General features: G+C 34.9%; 1 protein-coding gene and 1 long non-coding RNA gene across 13 annotated transcripts; both read left to right on the plus strand.

Moving 5' to 3' along the window:
* Positions 1 to 1,978: 1,978 nt before the first annotated feature.
* Positions 1,979 to 12,736, plus strand: LOC110903796 (pentatricopeptide repeat-containing protein At4g28010). 12 transcript variants are annotated; one of them, XM_035983256.1, is made up of 17 exons: positions 1,979 to 4,260; positions 5,684 to 6,064; positions 6,523 to 6,660; positions 7,715 to 7,827; positions 8,013 to 8,468; positions 8,547 to 8,619; positions 8,710 to 8,814; positions 8,894 to 8,910; positions 9,018 to 9,133; positions 9,213 to 9,241; positions 9,375 to 9,453; positions 9,530 to 9,571; positions 10,036 to 10,097; positions 10,939 to 11,660; positions 11,963 to 12,082; positions 12,166 to 12,261; positions 12,343 to 12,736. In XM_035983256.1, exon 1 carries the CDS (start codon positions 2,137 to 2,139, stop codon positions 4,213 to 4,215), a length of 2,079 nt encoding a protein of 692 aa, XP_035839149.1. In that variant the 5' UTR covers positions 1,979 to 2,136; the 3' UTR covers positions 4,216 to 4,260; positions 5,684 to 6,064; positions 6,523 to 6,660; positions 7,715 to 7,827; positions 8,013 to 8,468; positions 8,547 to 8,619; positions 8,710 to 8,814; positions 8,894 to 8,910; positions 9,018 to 9,133; positions 9,213 to 9,241; positions 9,375 to 9,453; positions 9,530 to 9,571; positions 10,036 to 10,097; positions 10,939 to 11,660; positions 11,963 to 12,082; positions 12,166 to 12,261; positions 12,343 to 12,736. The 12 variants fall into 12 exon arrangements, with proteins under 12 accessions (XP_035839149.1, XP_035839157.1, XP_035839155.1 ...); XM_035983264.1 differs by lacking the exon at positions 9,375 to 9,453; XM_035983262.1 differs by having other exon boundaries at positions 8,013 to 8,087; positions 8,340 to 8,468; positions 10,036 to 12,082.
* A 488-nt stretch (positions 12,737 to 13,224) lies between these two features.
* Positions 13,225 to 13,880, plus strand: LOC110903798. Its single transcript, XR_004879363.1, has 3 exons — positions 13,225 to 13,346; positions 13,477 to 13,708; positions 13,780 to 13,880. It is a non-coding gene; the product is annotated as an uncharacterized LOC110903798 (long non-coding RNA).
* Positions 13,881 to 23,126: the final 9,246 nt, after the last annotated feature.

The raw sequence follows: 23,126 nt of genomic DNA on the forward strand, positions 1-23,126 counted from the left end.
TGAATGAAGACTCTGCCTAACCCGATAAACCCCCAGAAGGTAAACCGAACCTAACAATATGACAAGTGATGAAATGCTAAAATGGACTGACTTGAGCTATCGACCACCAAGTCCCACAACTATCAGGTATAAAGTAATTTATGTACTAAAACCTTCAAGTTATGAAGCTGAAATAACTGAGAATACTGAATCCCTTGGAAACTCTAGACGCGAATAAACAGATGAACTCGAGTGATCGGCCACCCAAACTGCCAAACAACGCCCAGCTAATAACCTAGCAATTCTAGATTAGATTTCTCACATTCAAGAAGAGATTGCACGTTTTAAGTAATTGGTTTTAATAATTATTAAACTTGAATTAAATTTCTCACCTTCAAGGTCTAGACTGAAAGATTACCAACCTAGACTGACTCCCGGATCTAAAGTATATTTCTAAGTATCTAGAGCAGTGGAACTAACAAACTTAAGTACGTAGTTGTGCTTGATTCTTCCCCGATATTCTGTTATAAGTTTTGTTAAAAACGAAGTTGTACTCTAAATAAAGTATTTATTTGGTATTATAGAACGATACGGTGATAAACTAAATTGTTCTAATGGTTTGGCTTTCTAAACAACATGCTTTGTTTTCAAATCACGTTTGTTTTACACTATCATTTGCTCGATTTCGCCGCAATGCGCGACCTAAAAAAACTAGTTATTATTAGGTTTTATTTTAGTAGTATTATTTAGTTTAAGAGAAAAGTGCCCGGATAGTCCCTGTGGTTTGCTTCGATTTCACCTTTAGTCCCTACATTTTCAAAATTACAGCTATAGTCCTCAAATTTGGCAAATTCATTCTTGGATAGTCCCTGAAGCGGATAGAGGTTAGTTTTTGGTGTTAAGTAGGTGTGAAATGACTAGAATACCCTTGTTATTAAAATAATATTTATAACATTAACAAATATCTAACCCACCCACCCACCCCACCCCACCCCACTCCTCTTCAACTCTCTGTTTTCCCTCAACCCCCACCCAACTCCAACCACCTCAACCCCCATCGCTGCAACTCTGGCCAGCCACCTAACTCCGAGCTCCAAAAACACCCACCAAAACACGCGTTGCGGTTAAAGATCCGTACAGTCGGATCTTGGTTGCCATTCGAAGTGCATAATCAATTTCAGAAAGAATTGAGAAACTCAGAGATGAAGAGTTGCAGCCTTAAATCATTGTACAGTCAGAGGCCTCTGTTGTGACGGTGATGTTGTTTTAGGGTTAACTAAGTCAGGAGTGGTATAGTCCGGTGGTTGTTGATGTCTTCTAGAATGGAGATTCGTGGTGGTGGTGATGCGGTAGTTTGTGGGTGGCGGCAGGTTTGTGGGTGAGGGTGGTGGCTGGTTTGTGGGTGGCAGTAGTTTATGGATGATGGTGGTTTGTGGGTGGCGGCAAGTTTGTGGATGGTAATGGTGGTGGTTTGTTGGAGCGGTGGTTTGTTACAGGGATGTTGACTTTGACCAACAATATCATTATTTTAAATAAAAAACATGGGTCTTACCTTAACTTATTTTGTTTTATATTAAGGGGATTTAGGTAATTTCATACACACTTAACTAAGAAAACTAACCTCCATCAGTTTCAGAGACTATCCAAGAACGAATTTGCCAAAGTTGGGGACCATAACTGTAATTTTAAAAATGTAGGGACTAAAGGTGAAATCGAAGCAAACCACAGAGACTATCCGGACACTTTTCTCTTAGTTTAGTGATTTAGGGGTTGTTTGGCTGAGCTTTTCAAAAGAGCTTATTTGCTTTCTGAAAAGCAAATAAGTCAATAAGCTGTTTTGAAAAGCTCCATTTTAAAACTTTTCAAAAGAGCTTATTGATTTATTTGTTTTTCAAATAAGCAAATAAGCTGTTTTGAAAAGCTCAGCCAAGCCAAACAGCACGTATTATTATTATTAAAGTTGAGGGACCATTTATAAAGCTATAAAACGGAAATTACAGGGTGTGACCTCCTTTGCAATAGTCCGGCGACATTTTCTCTCCGGCAGCTCACAACAGGTAATCGCCCCGTTTCTTCAAAATCATTTCTAATCGATTTCCTGCTTATTCTTCACAACATTTGAACCCAATCTCAGCTCAGTAATCACATATTCAAATCATGACTAGAATGATTATAAAACCCTTCTTCAAATGCCCATTAACCCACCACCCCTATACTCTCTCTAAACTCTTTTATTCATCATCTCCTATACATATAAATTATACATACAATAATAATGCAAAACATAACCTAGACTCTCAAATTAGACCCCTTCTAGAAAACCCTAATCCCCAATTTGAAGATGCCGTCATACTTTTCGAAAAGTCTGCTGCTTTAAGCATCATCCCTTCTTCTTCCACTTGCAATTTCATTCTGGAAAAATTAGGTAGAAGCAAACAATACAATTTAGTTTTGAAAGTTTACACAACAATGAGTAACATTGGGGTAAGGTCTTGGTTTCTTTCATATGGTGCTGTGGTTGAGAGTTTGGTTCACTTTGAGTGCCCAGAGTATGCTGTTTCGGTCTTCGGGTTGATTTTGAAAAGTGGGTTTAGTGTTAACACATACCTTGTTAATCTTGTGTTGAAGGGTTTGTGTCATAAGAACAAGATTGATGATGCTGTGAGTTTGTTTCGTCAAGGTTCCGGGTACGGGGTGGTTCCGGATGAAGTGACGCTTAATACACTTACGAATTGGCTTTGTAAGAGCGGTAAGTTTGATGAGGCGTTAGCTTTGAAGGATGAAATGGAGGGGTTAGGTTGTAATCCTAATTTGGCTACTTACAGTGTGACGATGTATTATCTTTGTAGAAGCGGAGAGATTGAAAAGGGAAAAGCGGTTTTCGATGATATGATGAAAAAAGGGATCATTCCGTCCATTGATATTTATAACCATTTGGTGCACGGTCTTTCGAAAAAAGGAAAGTTTAAAGAAGCTATGGATGTCTTAACGGATATGCTGGAACGAGGGATCGAACCTGACGTTGTTACGTATACAGGTTTAATCGACGGGCTTTGTCATAACGGGAAGGTTAAGAAAGCTTTAGATTTGTTTAATGTGATGATAGAAAGGGGTCAAGAGCCGAACAACATAACATACACACATTTAGTTCTCGGGTTATGCAAGGAAGGGTCGGTGGTTGACGGTTTTAGATTATTGAAGACGATGGTTCAGAAGGGTAAGAAACGGAGCAAGAAGTTTTACGACGACTTAATTAAAGAATTATGTGATCAGCGAAAGGTTGATGACGCATTAATGCTTTATAATATGATGATTCACGAGAGTGACGTTGAGCCAGATGTTAAAACGCACAATTTTATTGTTCAAGGTCTTTGCAAAGAAAACCGAATTAGTAAAGCGGAAGAGATTCATCAGAAGATGTTGTACGGTAATGTGGTGACTTATAATTTACTTTTAGATGCCTACTTGAGGAACGCGGAAATCGAAAAGGGTATAGCGATATGGAAGAAAATGATGGAACTGAAAGTAAGTCCAAACGCGTACACTTATAGTCTCTTAATTAACGGATTCTGCAAATTAGGTATGATCAACATTGCAAAAGGGTTTTTTATAAAAATACGAAAACACGATCTACCTCTGAGTGTGTGTGACTACAATGCATTGATGTTGGCGTTGTGCACAGAGGGTAGTATGGAACAAGCAACCAACTTGTTTAAAGAAATGGAAGCCAATAACTGCAAGCCAGATGTCGCCTCGTTTAATATCATAATCGATTCATCGTTTAAGTCGGGAAACGTGGAGTACACGGGCGAATTACTGTTGATGATGCGTGAGAAACGTGTGGATCCCGATGCATACACTTTCTCCATATTAATAAACCGGTATTGCAAACTAGGGGACTGTAAGGAGGCTAAAAACATGTTGAAAACGATGGTTTCTAGTGGTTTTGTTCCGGATAAATTCGTATATGATTCTTTGTTAAAAGCTTTTTGTGAGAAGGGTGAAACAGAAGAAATCTTTATGTTACTTCGTGAAATGGCTAAAAAGGGGATTGCACTCGACTCGAAGTTAACTTCTACTATCGTGACATGCCTTTGTAATGCTTCTGAAGACGTTGATATTACGGAGCTTTTACCAAATTTTTCTCAAGAAATTTCAGAAAAAACGAGCATTTCTTGCGGTGATTTACTGGAAAAGCTTCAAAGTTCTGATCCTGACCCGCTGTTGGTGGCTTGATATGCTTCGTTTTTAGAAGTGGCAACAGAAAGATTATGATTTTCTGTAAGCGTTCTCGCTTTAATCTTACCTTATGCGTACTTATATTAGAACATTAGTAATGATTTGTCTCAGTTGGTTTTGTTTGTTGACCATGAGTAAAGTCAAACTAGAATTCAATTAAATTAGATTACAGAGGGACTTTGAATATAGAATCGGGTGCAGGCAGTGATATTATGAAATTTTATACAATACTCATTTCTTCTCGTTGGTAATGTTGTCGAGCACCGCATAAATAGGGAATTACGAGAACTGGATAAATATTTGTAACTTTTGATATAACCATGATACGTAAGGATGGTGGGTGTCATCCCTGACACATTCTTTCTTCCACGTTTGCGCCATGGTAGGGCTGAGCGGTTTACAGGTCGGAACCTTGAAACTTGTGGAACCGACTCACGAACAATGTGTAACAAGTGAGGTGAGGTGAGGTTCTCGGTCATAAACATGTGACTTAATCGGTTTCGGTCTCGGTACGGGTGTTTAGAATCCAGAACCGTGAAACCTGAAATAGTTTTAAACCAAAAAAAACCTTAACTTTTCAGGAGCCTTTTTCCAATACATAGGTGCGATAAACCAACAGTCATTGTCGGTTCTACTACTCTAACTTTGGTACATTGACTTTTTCATCTGATTTTGTTTGTTAACCATGAGTTTTATCTGATTCATTATCGTAATTGACATCATCGACATGTATGTATGTATGTATAGATGATTAGAAGCCATTATTGTCTTGTCTCCTCTTTTAAAATCTTGGTTTTGAAAGCTCTAGAGAGTGTGTGACTATATAGAATAAGAAAATCAACAAACAATAAAAGCAGCAGCCGATTTCATGTAATGCTAAAAATATCAGTTTTCACAAATCGTACATATATTTAATGGCAAAAGATCAAATACAAATAATCTTAACATACTAAACATACAAATTGAAGGAAAACTCAAAAAGACAAGGTGACATTTTTGTAATTATCAATAACTATCAAAGTTACTCTACAAATATACCTAAAAAAAACCTAACCCCTCCTCCCCACCCCCTAAACCCCCAAAAAATCTAAAAAAAAAACACACACACAAATAATTTTATTTATTTTTTTAACATTTTTTAATAAAAAATCGCTACTTTTAGTAGCAGCAAAAAAAAAATAATTTTTTTTTTTTTTGCTAACGAAATGTAGTGATTTTTTAATAAAAAATGTTAAAAAATTTTTTTGTGTGATTTAGGTATTTTTGGTTGAGTTCACATTTGTATAGTAACTTTGATAGTTGGTGGTAATTACAAAAATGCCACCTTGTCTTTTTGAGTTTTCCTTCAATTTGTATGTTTAGTATGTTAAGATTATTTGTATTTGATCTTTTGCCTAAGATTATTTGTACAAGAACTTTACCCATATTTAATATGGTGGGATCTATCTTAATCCTAATGTTATAGTGATGAAACCGCTTTATTCGCTATCTAATATGGTGGGCCTAAAGGAAGAATCATCTGCAAGTGATTTAAATGGAGCTGTGATGTGATGTGATGTAACCGCTTTATTTGCTTTTTAACTAGCATTTGCGTCTGCAGCGTGTTGGTTACTCTTGTTTGTTTTATAAGGATTTATAAATTCTGCACAGCTCGTTTATAAGGGAGTGCTTAAAGGAGTTTTATACAAGTTATGATGATACAAACTTAAGGTGGAATGGGGCTGATTCTTTTGAGTCAAGCTGGAAGTAAGTTTCTGCATGAAGAAAACGGGTTTGATAACCAGATGGAACTGGAACTGCATCCCTTCTTTGCTTTCTTCCCTATGAGTCGTAAGAATATCACACGGTATGAACTACTTGCACTCATTCTTTTTTATTTTGTTCATTTTACAAGTGCCTTGATACCTGTATATTTTTTTTTTTTGAAGAGTTAAGTGTCATTTACGTCCCTGTGGTTTGTTCACTTTTGCCATTTCAGGTCAAATTTCAAAATTGCACCATTTTCCTCCCTAATATTTTGTAAACGTGCCATTCAACCCAAAAAAATATTAGGGGTAACCACAGTCAAAATTGCAGCTGGCCAGGATCGAACCCGTGACCAACTGCTTAGAAACAAACGAATTTTACCCCTAAGCTAACTGAATTTTTTAACTGTGGTTATTTTTTTTGGACTGAAATTGCACGTTTCCAAAATGTCAGGGAGGAAAAGGAAAACGGTGCAATTTTGAAATTTGGCCTGAAATGGCAAAAGTGAACAAACCACAGAGACGTAAATGGCAGTTAACTCTTTTTTGAAAAATATAGATATTCCACCCAACCTGCAACGGATGATGAAAAGGCCGATCAAAATGCTCTATATCAAAAGATTATTGATGAGGCAAGATAAATGCAAAGTTTTAAGCAGTTTAGTCGGTGTAATCATCAACTGGATTTCTACATGAGGTAGGTCTTCATTGAAACCGAGTGTATCAAGGCAATTATTGTTTGGTGATTTTGCTGACACGGTCTCTTAATTCATATGATCTTGTATTTGCAAGTCTTTAAATGTACTTGTTTACGGTTGAAACCACTCAATGTGTTGGTTTTGGGATGGGTCTTGGCATTCCCAATCGTGTATATGATTCATCATCATTATATCATACTCAGTAAATCCCACTAATAGCAAAGCTAAGGTAGGGTCTGAGGAGGGTAGATTTAGACAATCTTATATATGATTGTGAAACATTGATCTTACCCGTCAGTTACTCATTACTCGTTAAGTTTGCAAAGTTTCGTTGTAGGTATCAAAAGATTTTTGTTCAGTCTTGAGTTTATGTATGTATGTATGTGTGAAACATGATTAAAATCTTTACTCGTGAATATTTCTGGAAATTGCAGTGATAATAAAACATGATCATATAGTTCACAAATTTTATTTCATTTATTCAGATTTTTGAACCTCATTAAACATATGTTACAGTGATGCATTGGTTATATAAACATTCTTTGAGAATCAGTTAATCACATGAGATAGGATAAAAATTATATGACATAACCATATATGTTTTTTTTTTTTTTTTTTTTTTTTTTTGAATGGCGACACCCTGAACCCTTGGATAAGAAGAGCAACGTCAAGGAATCCACTAGGCAAACCCCCATACTCAGGGGCGGATCTACAACCCGGAAGGGGGTTCCTAGGAACCTGTTCGGTTCGTAATTTATAGTGTTAAGTTATATAGAAAAATACTGAAGGAACCCTTTAATATATTCAAGGGGAACCTCATAACCAAATTATATATTATATATATATATGGTTCCCATTAAGTCTAACCAACTCTCAAATCAACCTCAACCATTGGATTTGGCTGAGAATAAATCTCAGCCACTTAAACTCACATAAATAACTGCTCTGGGCGGTTCTTTGTGGTTTCTAGCAACTCCACCTTTTTCTGCCCACATCGCCCGTAACCTCCAAATAACCTTCTTGACTCCGTTTTCTCTCCCCACGTCGCTGCAGGTAACCTTCATACCCTTCCTCTTGTAACAGATGTATACACACAAATAACATACGGAGGAGCTTTATTCCATCGCTATCTCAAACCGTCATTCAAGCGCAATTCAATCGCAACGGTAAGCATCTATATTTAAATTAGGGTTCTTATGATTATAACTTTTGTGTTTGTGTATGCACACCCAAAGACCGATTGATTGAAATTCGATGAAATTGCGAAGCGCTATTGTAATTTCTTCTACCACCCCATCAGATTTATCTTTAATTCTAGCCCCTTTCTCTGTTCATCAAATATATGTCTCAGGTTAACACATTGACCACAAACGACGTTATCCTGCAGCAGCTTAACCTTTCAAGCTTCATGTTCTACGACGGTAACGTATGTTCTCTGTTTCTGCTTTCCACTTTAGACGATTTTTGTATTGTTTTGGATTATCTAAGTTGTTTTGATTGAAAATTGAGCTGTGTATGTACGTGTCTTTCTCTTAGAAGGTAAATACATGCTTTTCTGTTCATCCAGTGAATTCATTTTGATTTTTAGTTTCATATTTGATTTTAGAGTATGAATGTTTGTCTTCTTTTGTAAGGAAAGGCGATGAAGAAATAATCCTTAAACCTCATATTATTTAAGGTCTGGCTTTTGGAAAAAGGAAAATAGGAGAATAAAATATAAGAATAAGATCAAACTCTGTTCGGGAAGGAACAAATCCCATGCATCTTCCGGTATCGGCTGGGGATTTTGTATCAATTAGTCAAGCAGGTTCACTCTTTCTTACCTTTGAAGTTCCATTTTGTGCAGCTTTTAGGGTTAAACCTTTGTTTTGTGTTAATTTTGTAGTTATTGGAAGGAACAGACAAATGCCGACACATGTTACACATATGCTAAATACGGAAGCAATCTTCTTCAAGTGGTGGGCCAATTTAACAGTAATACCATTATCCAATCCTAGAATAATGTTCATGCTTGATTCCATCCTAATTTTTCTATGATTGTTGTTTAGGGACATATACTATAGTGATTGCCTTCATGAGTATGGTCTCATGTTCTAGCTTTTCTACCATTCTTGACTATGTTCAACCAGTTGCTACTGCTTAACCTGATTCAGGTTAGTTAGACACATGTATTTGTGGGGTTTTTTTTTGTTAGATCTATTACTTATTCATTTTGAACTAATTCTGTGTCAGTTGGGGATCTGATTCAGGTAATTAGCAACTCTTCTCTGTATTTGCTAGAAAGAAGTGATTTCAGATATATATTAGTCATTGTGTAGGTCTAATTCAACTCATTAATCCGTTACTTGATTTGTAGAATATATTATAATGAGGAACGATTAGTTGAATTCACTATACATCGAATTTATGGATTTAATTGGGAAATTATTTGATTCATTGTTCCAAATTGAAATTCATGCTTCCCAATTTCAGGTATTTGATTCATTATGTGTCTCTACACATTGCACTAATAGTGTCATCACTAATTTGATTTTGGTTTTCCTTTTTGTAGAATGCTTTTGAGGATGTTTAGTGCACATGGTAAGTTGTGTCTTTATTGTTTATGTGTGTGTGTTTGTGTGTATTTTTTGTGATAAGTTGCTTGTGTTTTGTCATTGAAGAGTGTGTGGAATGTGTTAAGTTTATATTGGTTATAACTTGGCATTGTACATAGCAACATATATTCTGTACGAGGTCTTCAAGCTTAGTTTGGAACATTTTTTATTCATGACATTCAAAAACATTCAGAATAGGTAAATAAATTTTGCTGTGATGTACCTACCTTTTGTTAATTATTAAGCACTAATAACTTTATTCTAATTGTTGCAGTTTCGTGATTCCCTTATCCAGCTGGGCCCTTACTATATCAAGGTAAGTCCTCTTTTTGAAGATGTGTGAACCAAAGGGATGATCTTTGGGGTTGTACATAAAACTTTTATATAATTCTAAGTAGATAACTTGGCCTTTGGGATTAAAGTATTTTAGTAGACATATTGCATATATGTGTTTTGTATTATATTTTGGTTTCAAATAAAAAACAATTCCTTGTAGTATAAAAAGTGCCCTTAAAACCGTTGTTGAATCTATAATTACACGATCGATGATGTTTGTTATGTCGTTTACATAGTATCAAAGGAACCATAGATAGGTATAAAAAGGCATGCATGGATCCACCAAGCAGTGGTTCTGTTGCAGCAGCAAATGCTAGGGTAAAAAGTAAAAAAAAACATTAAACAAACCAAGACATTTTTATATGCATGTTTGATTAAACACAATTTACACTAAATATTTGTCTTGAATCTTTATTGGTTAAAATGGCAATACATTTTTTGCAGTTTTACCAACAAGAAGCTGCAAAACTGCGTCAGCAAGCTGCGAACCTTCAGAACCAAAACAGGTCATTTTTTAAAGATCGCACATTTGTTTAATTAATGAGTTGTGCTAAAACGTACCGCTCCGTGTAGGGCTGTTCATGAGCCGAGCCGAGCTAGGGCAAGCTCGGGCTCGGCTCGATTATAAACCGAGTTGGCTCGGCTCGGCTCGGATTTGAAACCGAGCTGAAAATCTAAGCTCGGGCTCGGCTTGGTTTAGCTCGATTTTAAAAATAAAAATTAATACATAGCTCTCAAAATTCAGTATTCTAAAATATTATTTAATACTTCAAAAGAACATATTCAAAATAAGTGCAACCTAATACATTACAAGCCAAAATCATGTTCAACAACGCAAAATAAGTTTTATATTTCAAATAAATACAAGATTTGTTCATTAGCACGACAATCAACCTTTAAATATGTCATAGATATCAAACTACAAGCCTAAATACATGTAAATAATAATCACTTTTTTGTAATATATTATACGTATAAAAAATAAAATATATTATAAGTAAAATAATTCGAGCTAAACCGAGCCGAGCTATCAAGCGAGCCAAACCGAGCCAATTTGTCTTGTCACGTGCCGAGTCGAGCTAGGCTCACTTTCTAACCGAGCCGAGCCGGCTCGGCTCACTTTCAAACCGAGCCATATTGAGCGAGCTTTTTCCGAGCTAAATCCGAGCGAGCTCCGAGCCGCGAGCTTTTTGGACCCAATTTAGGATGGCATAATGAGAGGATATTCAACCACGTGTGTGTGATAATGTAATTGGAATGGTTAACGTACCCAATTTATCATCTCTTTTCCCTCAACACACATGCACCAATAGATATACAAATTATGTTTAAATCTTAAATTGTCAGCCGAACACGTCACACCGGTGTAATGGTTGGAATGGGACAGAAAGATGCTTATGTTGGTAACGAGGCTCAGTCAAAGCGAGCTATTTTGACTTTAAAATACCCAATTGAACATGATATTGTCAGCAATTGGGATGACATGGAAAAAATCTGGCATCACACTTTTACAACGAGCTCCATGTCGCCCCAGAAGAACACCCGGTTCTGTTAACCGAAGCGCCTTTGAATCCTAAAGCCAATCCTAAAAAGATGACGCAAATCATGTTCGAGACATTTAACGCACCTGCTATGTATGTTGCCATTTAAGCTGTTCTTTCTCTCTACGCTAGTGGTCGTACTACTGGTATTGTACTTGATTCAGGAGACGGTGTGAGCGACACGGTTCCTATTTACGAGGGTTACACCTTGCCACACGCCATCCTCCGGTTAGATCTAGCAAGAGGTGATCTAACTGACTGGTTGATGAAGGTTCTACCAAAACGTGGGTATTCATTCACCACAACCGCATAACAGGAAATTTAAGAGACATGAAAGATAAACGGGCGTACATCGCTCTAGACTATGAGTAAGAGCTCGAGACTTCAAAAAGTAGCTCTTCTGTTGAGAAGAGTTTCGAAGTGCCCGACGGGCAGGTCATTACCATCGGTCAACAATGTTAATATTCCTAAGAATCAATCCAAATTCTTTGAGCAACAATCAATCCAGATTCATATTTCACGAAAGAGGTAAACAACTACTTCCAATTCTTTAATTTGCAAATAGAGTTTGAAATTGTTTATTAGTTTGATTTCATGAACTTGAAACAATATCATCATACCGATTCTAATCATTGTATATAGTTAAAACGTGCCTTTGGAAGTTAACTGGTATATATACCAAAGTTATGTTCTATAGTTATTGAATGCTTCATTATGAATTTAAGCACTGATAAAAATATAATTTGAGTTGATATTTGAGAGGAGATAATGGGATGGAAAGTTGATGATGGTGAGATTATGTTCCATAGTTATTGAATGCTTCATTTCAGAGAATGGGGTGGAAAGCTGCTCCCAGCAAGTCATGCATCACAAACAAAGATTTGTTATTAGGTGCATGTTGAAACAATGAGAAGCTCATACATCACTTGAAGATTTTGAGAGGAGATAATGTAAAAGATAATATGTTATTCTTTCACAATAAAACTTTACACTTTATAAGATTATGTTTAAATAAATGGTTTGTTTATTACAGGTGATGATAATTAGGGGCAAAGATAGGGGTGAAACCGGCACTATAAAACATGTGATTCGCTCTCAAACTCGTGTTATTGTCGAGGGAAAGAACCTGGTGATTAATCCTTTTTATATAAATTTGTTGTATGTATGCATTTCATAATATTCACTCATCACTTTGGATAAAATTTTGCAGGTAAAGAAACATATAAAGCAAGGACAAGGTCATGAAGTTGGGATCTTTATAGGAGAAGCCCCTCTTCATGTCTCAAATGTTTAAATTGTTGACCCAGTTACCGGGTATATTCGGTACCGGTACCGGTTTCCATTTTCCCCGTTTTTCGATACCGGTACGGTACCGGTATTTACAGGTAAAACACCGGGGTAAATACCGGTACCGTACGGTACGGTATTTATGATGTAATTAGTTTGAAATACGGCTCACCAAATTTATCACTTGGGGCCACACTTGGGCCATATTCTTCATTTGTCAATTTCCAACTGTCTTAAGAAGATTATTTTTTTGTGGTTGTAAAGTGTTGACGTTCGTTTTCCTTTCATAAATTAAACAATGATACTTTTGTTTGTCACGTATTTAATTTAATTTTGTGTACACTTTATATAGATTAGCTTTGTGTTCATAGGTTCATTCATGTTGTTACTATAATATATCAACGTAACCCGTCCACCGGACGGGTATTAAACTAGTTATATATATATATGGAACCCATTAAGTCTAACCACCCTCTAAATCAATATTGACCATTGGATCTTGCTGAGATCAGCCCTTTAAACTCCCTAAAAAATCGCTGAAGTGGCAGTTCATGGCAGTTAATTGCAGTTTTGTAACCAGGTGGTTGCTCCACATTTTGTGCCCATGATCTCCACTTCTCTAGAAGTTATATAGTGGTACCTGAAATTCAGCAAGAAGTGGGCTATAAATTTAGTTCAGTTCCTAAAATTCAGCAAATAAACTGCACCAAATAAACTGCACGACATGTAACTTCAAATGTATATAAAACAATACACAGTTCATATTAAAGTGGGTAGCGGGCTTACTTGCAGTTATTGATGTTCCTATATAATACCAGTGCTATGGATTTATTTGTCTAGCATACTCAACTTGGAGTAGAAGATCAATACTCAAGAACTGCACTCGACAAGACAACCAATGCTGGAACACATGACCTGCAAATGAAGGTTAAATTGTTCATACTTCCGTTAATATTGGTTTTGTTTCGTTAACATGCGTTATGTTTTGCGAATTACAGAAACCTAATCTGCAATAAACACATCAGTAGTTCTCTAATCGGTTTCTTTCTTTGTGTAGGTGGTAGCTATGATGGAACAACTTTGATGAAATAAATCACCCGCAAGTTAAGGTTACACTGTTTTTGTACTTTCCATATTATTTGTGGTGTTTTTGTTAAAATGAATTATAGCTTGCAAAGCGCAAATACCCGAAGACAATGTTAAGAACGGAAAAACCGGTCCGTACAAATCGAAGTTTAAGCAGTATAATGGAGCAAATAAAAATGAAAGCAACATATCTAAATTCCAAGGTATTTTAACTAATCAATTGTTTTAATACTTTTACCTTCTAACTTGAATGTTCCGTCTCATTTCATGATAGGTCGGAATATTGCGACTGATGAGAGTGTTGAGACCCGCACCCCGTTTTCCAGTCCTTACACATTTGACTTACACCATAACCTGAAATAGAGGAGTACCGGAAAAGTTACTTTCATTTAAATTTGTTAGTATTAAGTTGGAAGCATATGAATGATGGTTCAAAGCTAAATTTTCATGTCACATGAAACAGAACATGTCTAATGGTCAAATTTTTCTAAGGTTACAGGAAGACGAAGACACGTACGACTTTTTATTCTCTACAAATGTGAATGTGAACGGCACACAGTGGCGAGGTTTTTTTTTTCTTTCAAATTTCATGAAATAGTTTGCTAATTTTACATTTAATTTCTATACTTTAATACTCAAATTTCATGCAATAGTTAAACTCACAAATTTTATGATGTTTTTTTAATTTTTGTATTTAAGACGAACCGAGTTACCAAGTTGAAGAATCTGATCCCAAAACCAAAGAAGAGGAAGAGCATCAACAAATTGAACCACCTGTAAGTAACATAAGTTATGTATAAATCTTATACTTTTATATATGTATAAATCTTATACCTTTATAAGCTAAAGAAATAAAATAATATATATACACACACACATATACATATAGAAGTTCCGTTTTGCTGTTTTGTCCATTAATTATCATAAAAGATTGTACTTGGTTGAAGTAAATATGCAGGGCATGTCGGCATGGTAGAGTAAAAAATGGGGCAAATTATGGCTGATCATTGCTATCTAATGTCTATAATATTTTTTCTGGCCGAAAACTTTTAAATACTACCATTTGGTTTTTTTCCTAAAAATGCATATTACTTAAAACTAACTAAAAATTAATAATAGTCAACTTGCAAAAAAAAAAAAAAAAAAAAAAAAAACTAACTACAAAATGCACAAAATGATGAACGCCTGACCTGCAAGTGAAGGTTAAAGTGATTATTTTACATTAGTTATTATTTTAGTTTATTGTTCACATGTAATATGTTTGCAATGTACAGTTTCCTGAAGATACCGTTCACATTGTTGTTCCCGGCCCACACAACCCTAAAATGGTATACTTAATACCTCACTTTTTTAAATTGTTACCGATGTTTTTTTTATTAGTTTATTATTTTTAATTTACTAAGAAAACTACAAAACATTAATGCAAGTATAAGAGGGTTATTGACTAGCTTTTTTGCTAACATGAATTACGCATTGCAAAGTATAGATACGTGCAGACATGTTAAGATCATTAACCACACTCAATTCAAATCCGAGATAACTTGCTGACAGTCCTGAGATCGACCACACAATTCAAATCCGACAAGTACATTCCATGCAAATATGTTTGGTTCTCTAGCATTTAGGATGGCTCGGCTTCAAAAAGATGAAAAAGATGATTTGGAAGACAAGGTTTGTTGAATAACATATTTTTTTCTATTTAGTGGTGTGTATTTATAAGGGAGGGGGTAGGATAACTCTATCAAATAGATTAAATAAAGAGGTAACCTTAAATTATAACTTTATGCTTAAATTTATTAAATAAATAAACAAGAATTATTGTTCACAAGAGCACACAGATGGTGGTAAATAATTTTTATATTAATAAGCATTTTCTAAATTGGAAAACGTTTCTAAAAAACCATATATATATATATATATATATATATATATATATATATATATATATATATATATATATATATATATATATATATATATAGGGAGCTGCTAAAATGAAAACCACTCACAGTTGTAAGAACCATGAGAACCACTTTCAACCAATAAGATTATGCCAACCTAAAGGGTGTTTTAGTCATTTATCCCATATGTCAAATCCCACTCTCTCTCTCTCTCTCTCTTCATTTAAATTGATCAGACATTCAGACCCTCTCTCATATTTTGTCTCTTTTCATTTCTCATGTCTCTCTCCTTAATTTTAAAAAACCAGAGATTTTTGTTCAACCCAAACCATACTCACCACCATCATCTTCATCCACTCGAGCCCTCTCCCTCTCCCTCTCTGTTGAAGACGAACAGCCGGACTCCCATCATCTCTCACCTCTCTCTTAAAAATCCAAGAATTGAAACCACACCCACAACCCTATTACCTCCGGCCGGTCACCCACACCCACACCTCTATCACATGTGACGGCGGCGCCCCCAGATCTGAGCTTGAACCATGACCCGCGACTGAATCTGAATACCTGAACCCCAGATCTGAACCTGAACGAGGCTCCGGCGCCACCGCCGCCGTCGGGTGGTCTCCTCGGTCACCGCCGTCGTTCATCATCTACAGTGAAGTTCAGAACAACCGTCTCGATCACCGTCGTCTTTCATAATCTACAGTGAAGTACAGAACAGCCGTCTTTCATCATTAGCTTGTAGAAGTCAAAAGGGTTGACACTAAAAGTCAAATGTTCTATGGATCAATGGAGCTTCAAGGTTTTGGATGATTTTAATTGGTTTAAGTGATTGACATGTTGCAGGTGTGTGAATAGGTGGAGACTAGGTGTTCATTCTTGCATAAACTTGGAATCCATTGTGTGGGAATCTGGATCTGTGAATGTAGTTGTGGGTCTTCGGTTTTTTCGTTGGATCATTTGAGGTTTCTACTGTACTCTCTTTTATTCCTGATATTTCAATCAACATAATGGCAATCTTCAGTTTAGTACATCATTTAGTTACTGGGTTTTTGTTGGGTTTGAATCTGGGTTTTTGTTGATGAACTGGGTGCTTTTTTGATGAACTGGGTTTTTGTTGGTTTTGAATCTTGTGGTTTGAATCTGGTTTGTTCTTGTTTGATCAGTGACTGTGGGGTTGATATGTTTTGGATTGGATGGCGATGATGCAAAAAAAAAAAAAAACTAGATTTTTGATGACGATGGCGCGGCAAGGACGGCGGAGGGTAGGTTTTTGAACCTGCAACCCCACTTTGCAGCCTTTTTGATTATCGGAAAATCTGAGCCAAACCATGTTTTTTTTAGATACACTTTGTTTTAATGTTGTTGTTTCATAAAAAAAAATTTGAGGCGTCGATGACGATAACAACCTATCTGAGACACCTACCGAGTTTGCGATTTCTGGGTGCATTTGTTTTGCGATTTATGGGTGCGTTCGTTTTAACGTAAAACGTAAAAACGTAAAAAGTTTTACACAAAACGTAAAAAGTTTTACGTAAAAATTTCATGTAAAACGTAAAACATAAAAATTTTACGTAAAACGTAAATTTTTTAACATAAAAAGTAAAACGTAAAAAGTTTTACGTAAAATATTTTGTTTGTTGGTTTTTTTTAGGCGTCGATGATGAAAACAATATATCCGAGACGCTTCACCGAGTTTGCGATTTCTGGGTGCGTTCGTTTTTTCCTAAAAAAGTTTTTGTAAAAAAAAAATAAATCGTAAACTTTTTGACGTAAAGCGTAAACTTTTTAACGTAAAAAGTAAAAAGTTTTAGGTAAAACGTAAAATTTTTTTACTAAAACGTAAAAAACTTTAATGTAAAAACGTAAAACGAAAAAACGTAAAACATAAAAATTTAACGTAAATCGGAAAACGTAAAAAGTTTAACGTAAAACATAAAAAGTTTTACGTAAAACGTAAAAAGTTTAACGTAAAAAAAAACGCCGCTTGAAAAAATCGAGCGTAAAACGTAAAATGTAAAATTTTTAACGTAAAACGGAAAAACGACGCGTGAAAAAGCCGGGCGTAAAACGTAAAAAACCGACGCGTAAAACGTAAAAAACCGGGGCGTAAAACGTAAAAAATCGGGGCGTAAAACGTAAAATAACGTTAACGTAAAAAATTGGCGCGTAAAATGTTAAAAAAACGTTAACGTAAAAAACCGGGGCGCAAAATAACGTTAACGTAAAAAATTGGCGCGTAGAACGTTAAACGTTTTACGTAGAACGTAAAACATAAAAAGTTTAACGTGAAACGTAAAAAGTTTAACGTGAAACGTAAAAAGTTTTACGTGAAACGTAAAAAGTTTACGTAAACCGTACACTTTTTTATCGTAAAACGTAAACTTTTTTGACGTAAAACGTAAAAAAACAGCGCGTTAAAACGTAAATTTTTTAACGTAAAACGTAAAAAAACGGCGCGTTAAAACGTAAAAAATTTAACGTAAAAAACGGCGATTTTCTGTTACGTTCGGTTTTGCGTAAAAACGTTTTTGTAAAAAAAATTAAACTGTAAACTTGTTAACGTAAACCGTAAACTTTTTATCGTTAAACGTAAAAACGTGAAGCGTAAAAAGTGTTACGTAAATTTTTTCGTAAGTTTTACGTAAAACGTAAAACGTAAAAAGTTTATCGAAAGTTTTACGTAAACTTTTTCGTAAGTTTTTTGTAAATTTTTTTCGTAAGTTTTACGTAAAGTTTTTCGTAAGTTTTTCGTAAAACGTAAAAAGTTTTACGTAAAACCTAAAAAGTTTTACGTAAAACGTAAAAAGTTTAACGTAAAACGTGAAAATTTTAACGTAAAAACTTTTACGTAAAACGTAAAAATTTTAAATTTTTAACGTAAAACGTAAAAAGTTTTACGTAAAACGTAAAACGTAAAAAGTTTTTCGTAAAACGTAAAAAGTTTTACGTAAAACGTAAAAACCTTTACGTAAAACGTAAAAAGTTTAAATTTTTAACGCAAAACGTAAAAAGTGTACAAAAAGGGGCGCTTTAAAACAAGTGAAAAAAACGGCGCGTTTAAAACGGCGTGTAAAAAAACGACGCATTAAAAAACGTGGAGAAACGGCGCGTTTTAAAAAAACGACGCTTGAAAAAACGGCGCGTAAAAACGCGTAAAAAAACGGCGCGTTCAAAAACTTCGGAAAAACGGCGCGTTAAAAAACTTCAAAAAAAGGCGCATTAAAAAACTTCGGAAAACGGCGCGTTAAAACGGCGTGTAAAAAGCGTGTAAAAAATTTTGCGCGTTAAAAAACGTGGAAAAACGGCGCATTTAAAAAAACGACGCTTGAAAAAAAACGGCGCCTTAAAAAACTTCGGAAAAACGGCGCGTAAAAAACGTGTAAAAAATCGCGCGTTAAAAAAACGGCGATTGAGTAAAACGACGACTTAAAAAACGGCGCGTTAAAAAAACGCCGATTGAGAAAAACGACGCCTTTAAAAAACGGCGCGTGAAAAACGGCGCGTAAAAAACGGCGCGTGAAAAACGGCGCGTAAATAACGGCGTTAAAAAACGGCGCGTTAAAAAATCGATGCGTTAAAAACGGCGCGTTAAAAACGCCGATTGGAGAACGGCGCGTTAAAAAACGGTGCGTTAAAAAACGGCATTAAAAAACGGCGCGTTAAAAAAACGGCGCGTTAAAAACGGCGCGTTAAAAAACGGCGCGTTAAAAACGGCGCGTTAGAAACGGCGTGTTAAAAAAACGCCGATTGAGAAAAACGACGCCTTAAAAAAAACGGCGCGTAAAAAGCGGCGCGTGAAAACGGCGCGTAAAAACGGCGTTAAAAACGGCGCGTTAAAAAATGGCGTTAAAAAACAACGTTAAAACGGCGCGTTACGCTTGAAAACGGCGCGTAAAAAAACGGCGCGTTAAAAAACGGCGTTAAAAACGGCGCGTCAAAAAAACGTAAAAAGTTTAACGTAAAACTTAAATTGTAAAAAGTATAAAAATCTTTTAAAAAAAATCTGAATTTAAAAATGGTTTTAATAAAGAAATTATGTTTAAAAAATTAAAGTAATAAAAAGTAATTAATGAATAGGACAAAAAAGGTAATTTAAAATTAATATATATAAAAAGACAAAATAGAGTTATTTTACTTAAATATCCTTTTGGATTATAATATTAAAGACATAATAAGACAAAAAGCTTTTAATATTAATATTAACTACTTTTAATCACATCCATCCATCTAGTTGATCTAAAGGCCATAAAGTGGTTCTCATGGTTTTTACAACTAGAGGTGGTTTTCATTTTAGCGATCCCCTATATATATATATATATATATATATATATATATATATATATATATATATATATATATATATATATATATTCACACACATCTAAATATAAATGGTTCATAAATGATTTTTATATACCAGTTTTGCAAAACCGACAAATTTCAAAACAGCTACTTAAAAACCAAATTATTTGAAAAAATTCAAAATCTAAAAGCATGCTATTAACGTGACAAGGTGTCCATTTCGTTGTCGTATGGTGGCCGTCAATGTTTTAAAAACCGGTTTTTAAATTGTACCGGGTTAGGATCAGAAATGGTTCAACCGGTTGAACCGGGTTGTGTCGAGCGGTTCAACCGGGTTAACTAATTGACCCTATAAATCCATAAAATACAATTTTTACTCGAAAAATAATCCAAATCTACATCATTTTTTAATAAAAAATTATTTCAAAAGTTAATCCATCATAAAAAATAATCCAAAAATTCACTTTTGAGCACTAGGTTTTATTAAGAAGTAAATTGTCACCTTCTTGAACCTATAAAAGATTAAAAGACCAAATTTTAACCTTTGACCTGATACCGGTATAACCCAATTTACCGGCGGCACAACTACTTTGTCGTTTCCTCAATTTACCGGGGTATGATTCGTGCCGGTCAAGTTTCCGGCATCTGGTTTAACCGGTTCAACCGACCGGTATAAACATGTTTTTAAAACATTGGTGGCCGGTTGGAGGGTGGGAATGTGCGCTATGGGTGAGTACATACATTAGTGGCGTTTATTAATTGATATTCAATGTAATAATGATAAAAAAAGGTTTTTATATGAAAATTGTTCATACAAAAGAACAAGTAAACAGTTAAGTAATAATCTAATAATAGATAGATTATAAACACTTATTAACTTTTAATTTTAAGTACATATATTATAAGCTGTACTAGGCTGTTGCACGGTGATATTGTTAATCCTAGCCAATCTTCATCAGTTCATTGGTAAGTATTTAAGTATTCATGTTTTATTTGTCTACTAATATATTCAGTATAGACACAATACTTTATGCATGAAATAGCCACATCAACACATAAATCAAATCCTATTTAAACTAGAACAAATAATATAACAGATAAAAAATACAAAACACACAATGCATTATGCAAACCATTTATTTCAATACCGGTCCTCCTAACCCGGCAACATCAAAGCCTATAACCAAATAATTAAGTAAAAAATGAGAATACATTGTGTATTTTAGCAAGCCACAAGGATAAGTAATACTTACAGTGATTGTAGGAAGAAAAACTTGTGATTGTAGGAAGAAAAACTTGATAACTCATTTAGGGTGTAGCATTCACCTATTAATATTTAATAGTTCATGAACAAGACCTGAATACATGGTAATAATCATCAGAAACATATCAATATAAAAAACACGTCAAATAAACACATAAGCGGAATAAGAAAAATATAGCCACAATGAAACACTTACTCTAATATCGGAGCCCACTAAAGTTGCACTAGCCCATTCTCTTTACAAACCCAACTCCAGTCTGTCACGTATTATCCATCCCACTTAAACAATCCCTTATCTATTTAGCCAACTAAAGACAGGTACGTTAAACACCTGCATCATAAATATAAACAAAATAATAATTTCAAGTTTCCAACAAAACAAAGTTGAATAATGTAAAATAGTGCAAAACTGAGACTGATAATTGACCCCATTGTGACTGTCTCAATTCCGTTATGTTAACATCAAGCTTCCGCACACCCGATTGCATTGTTTCAAGCACAGAATGATTTATTTCATCAGATGTCTGGAAAATTAGACATTTAAAATAAGTACCTCAAACTTACTTCAAGTTAGCCAAAGAGTAACAAATTAAAATTAAAAAACCACAGTGTTGTTTATACATGAAGTGACAAGATAGACATAATATACCAAAAACAGAGAATCAGAAAACCCTTATAGTAAAATAACAAATAAGTACTTCTAAATAAGACTCAACCAATTCTTACAGACATGGTCAGATTAGCGATTAATACACAGAAGATATAGCATATCTAATTACAGAACAGTTGTGTATTATCGAATATAAGTTTCAGTAGAATATAAAACTGGACAAACTGCATGAATTCAAAATTATGAACAAGAAAGTTGTACAACTAATTGAACCCGTAAAACATTAAAGTTTCGTGTAGCTTAGCTATTTAAATTGGACCATATACCAAACTCCGTATTCCACACTGAGCCTTGATTTTAACCTGATTATGTGTAATATGATTGTCATTTTCGTTTCAAAGACAAGGTTTTTATCAACTATCACGAAGTCGATCACCTAATTATGTGTAACATAATCGTATTTTTCATTACAAAGACAAGGTTTTGTCAATTATCACCATGTCAGAAATCATTTTTCGTTCAAATTAGCACACAATATTGAACCCTAGAACCCCCAAAACCACAAAAATAATCTGAAAACAATAACTTTGTTGTGAAATAGACAAGTATAAATGATAAACAAGTTACTTTGCAACCCCAAAACCTACCTAATATGATGTGAAAATGAACAAAGAACAAAATGTACCAAATATACAGCTACGAGATGATGAATTGATGATCGACAGTAGAAAACGTCCATTGCTTGTGCTTGTGGTTACCATTGAAGCGAAATGAGCGTATACAAACGAGATCGAGTGGAGCGGCTGCGAAAGGGAACTAAACAAATGAGCATCTAGGGTTTTTAAAATAACATTTATATGGATCCACTTGGGCGGTTCAAGTTACCCGTATTGTAATTTGTAACCATGGCATGGCAGGACCCTATTATAAAGTGGGTAACCCGATAACTTGGGGTTTATTTAGTATGAAAAAAAAAACCAACCCAATAAATAACAAAATTCTAAATGTCAAAGCCAACATGAAACTAAACCAAGAAACTCATGACTAATGTGGGTGTTTGGGATTGTTTATTTTGAGTTGCTTTTAAGTTTTTTACTTCTTAAAAGTTAATATGCAATTTTTGTAGTGTTTGGATAATGTGTTTTTGAGAATGCGTTTTAGTGGTTTGAAAATAAGAAAAAGAAAAGTTAGATGGTTGTAATTTTTTCAAATAGGAGATGAAAAAGTAGGAAAAGGAGAAGCAAATCGAAACACCATCAATATACATTATCTTTGTTTGTTACCTTAGCGTAACCCGTCCAACGGACGGGTATTAAACTAGTTTATAGAGTGGTCTAGCGGTAAGTGTGAGCTGATTATACATGAGGTCCTGAGTTCGAGTCGGGTAAAGTGCCTTTTTCCGATTTTTTGCCCTTTTTTTCTTAGGGTTAGTGATTTATGCCTTTCGCCCTTTCGTGTTTACTCTCAAACGCAAACACACACAAGCTGCAGAACACCGCAAACGCACACACAAGTTGCAGAACACACGCAACCACACAGAC

This window comes from Helianthus annuus, chromosome 14, assembly GCF_002127325.2.
Source record: "Helianthus annuus cultivar XRQ/B chromosome 14, HanXRQr2.0-SUNRISE, whole genome shotgun sequence".
NCBI lineage: Eukaryota > Viridiplantae > Streptophyta > Magnoliopsida > Asterales > Asteraceae > Helianthus > Helianthus annuus.

Bases quoted from the DNA above. Each gene is read 5' to 3' on its own strand.
- LOC110903796 (XM_035983257.1), top strand. From the start codon at position 2,137: ATGACTAGAATGATTATAAAACCCTTCTTCAAATGCCCATTAACCCAC.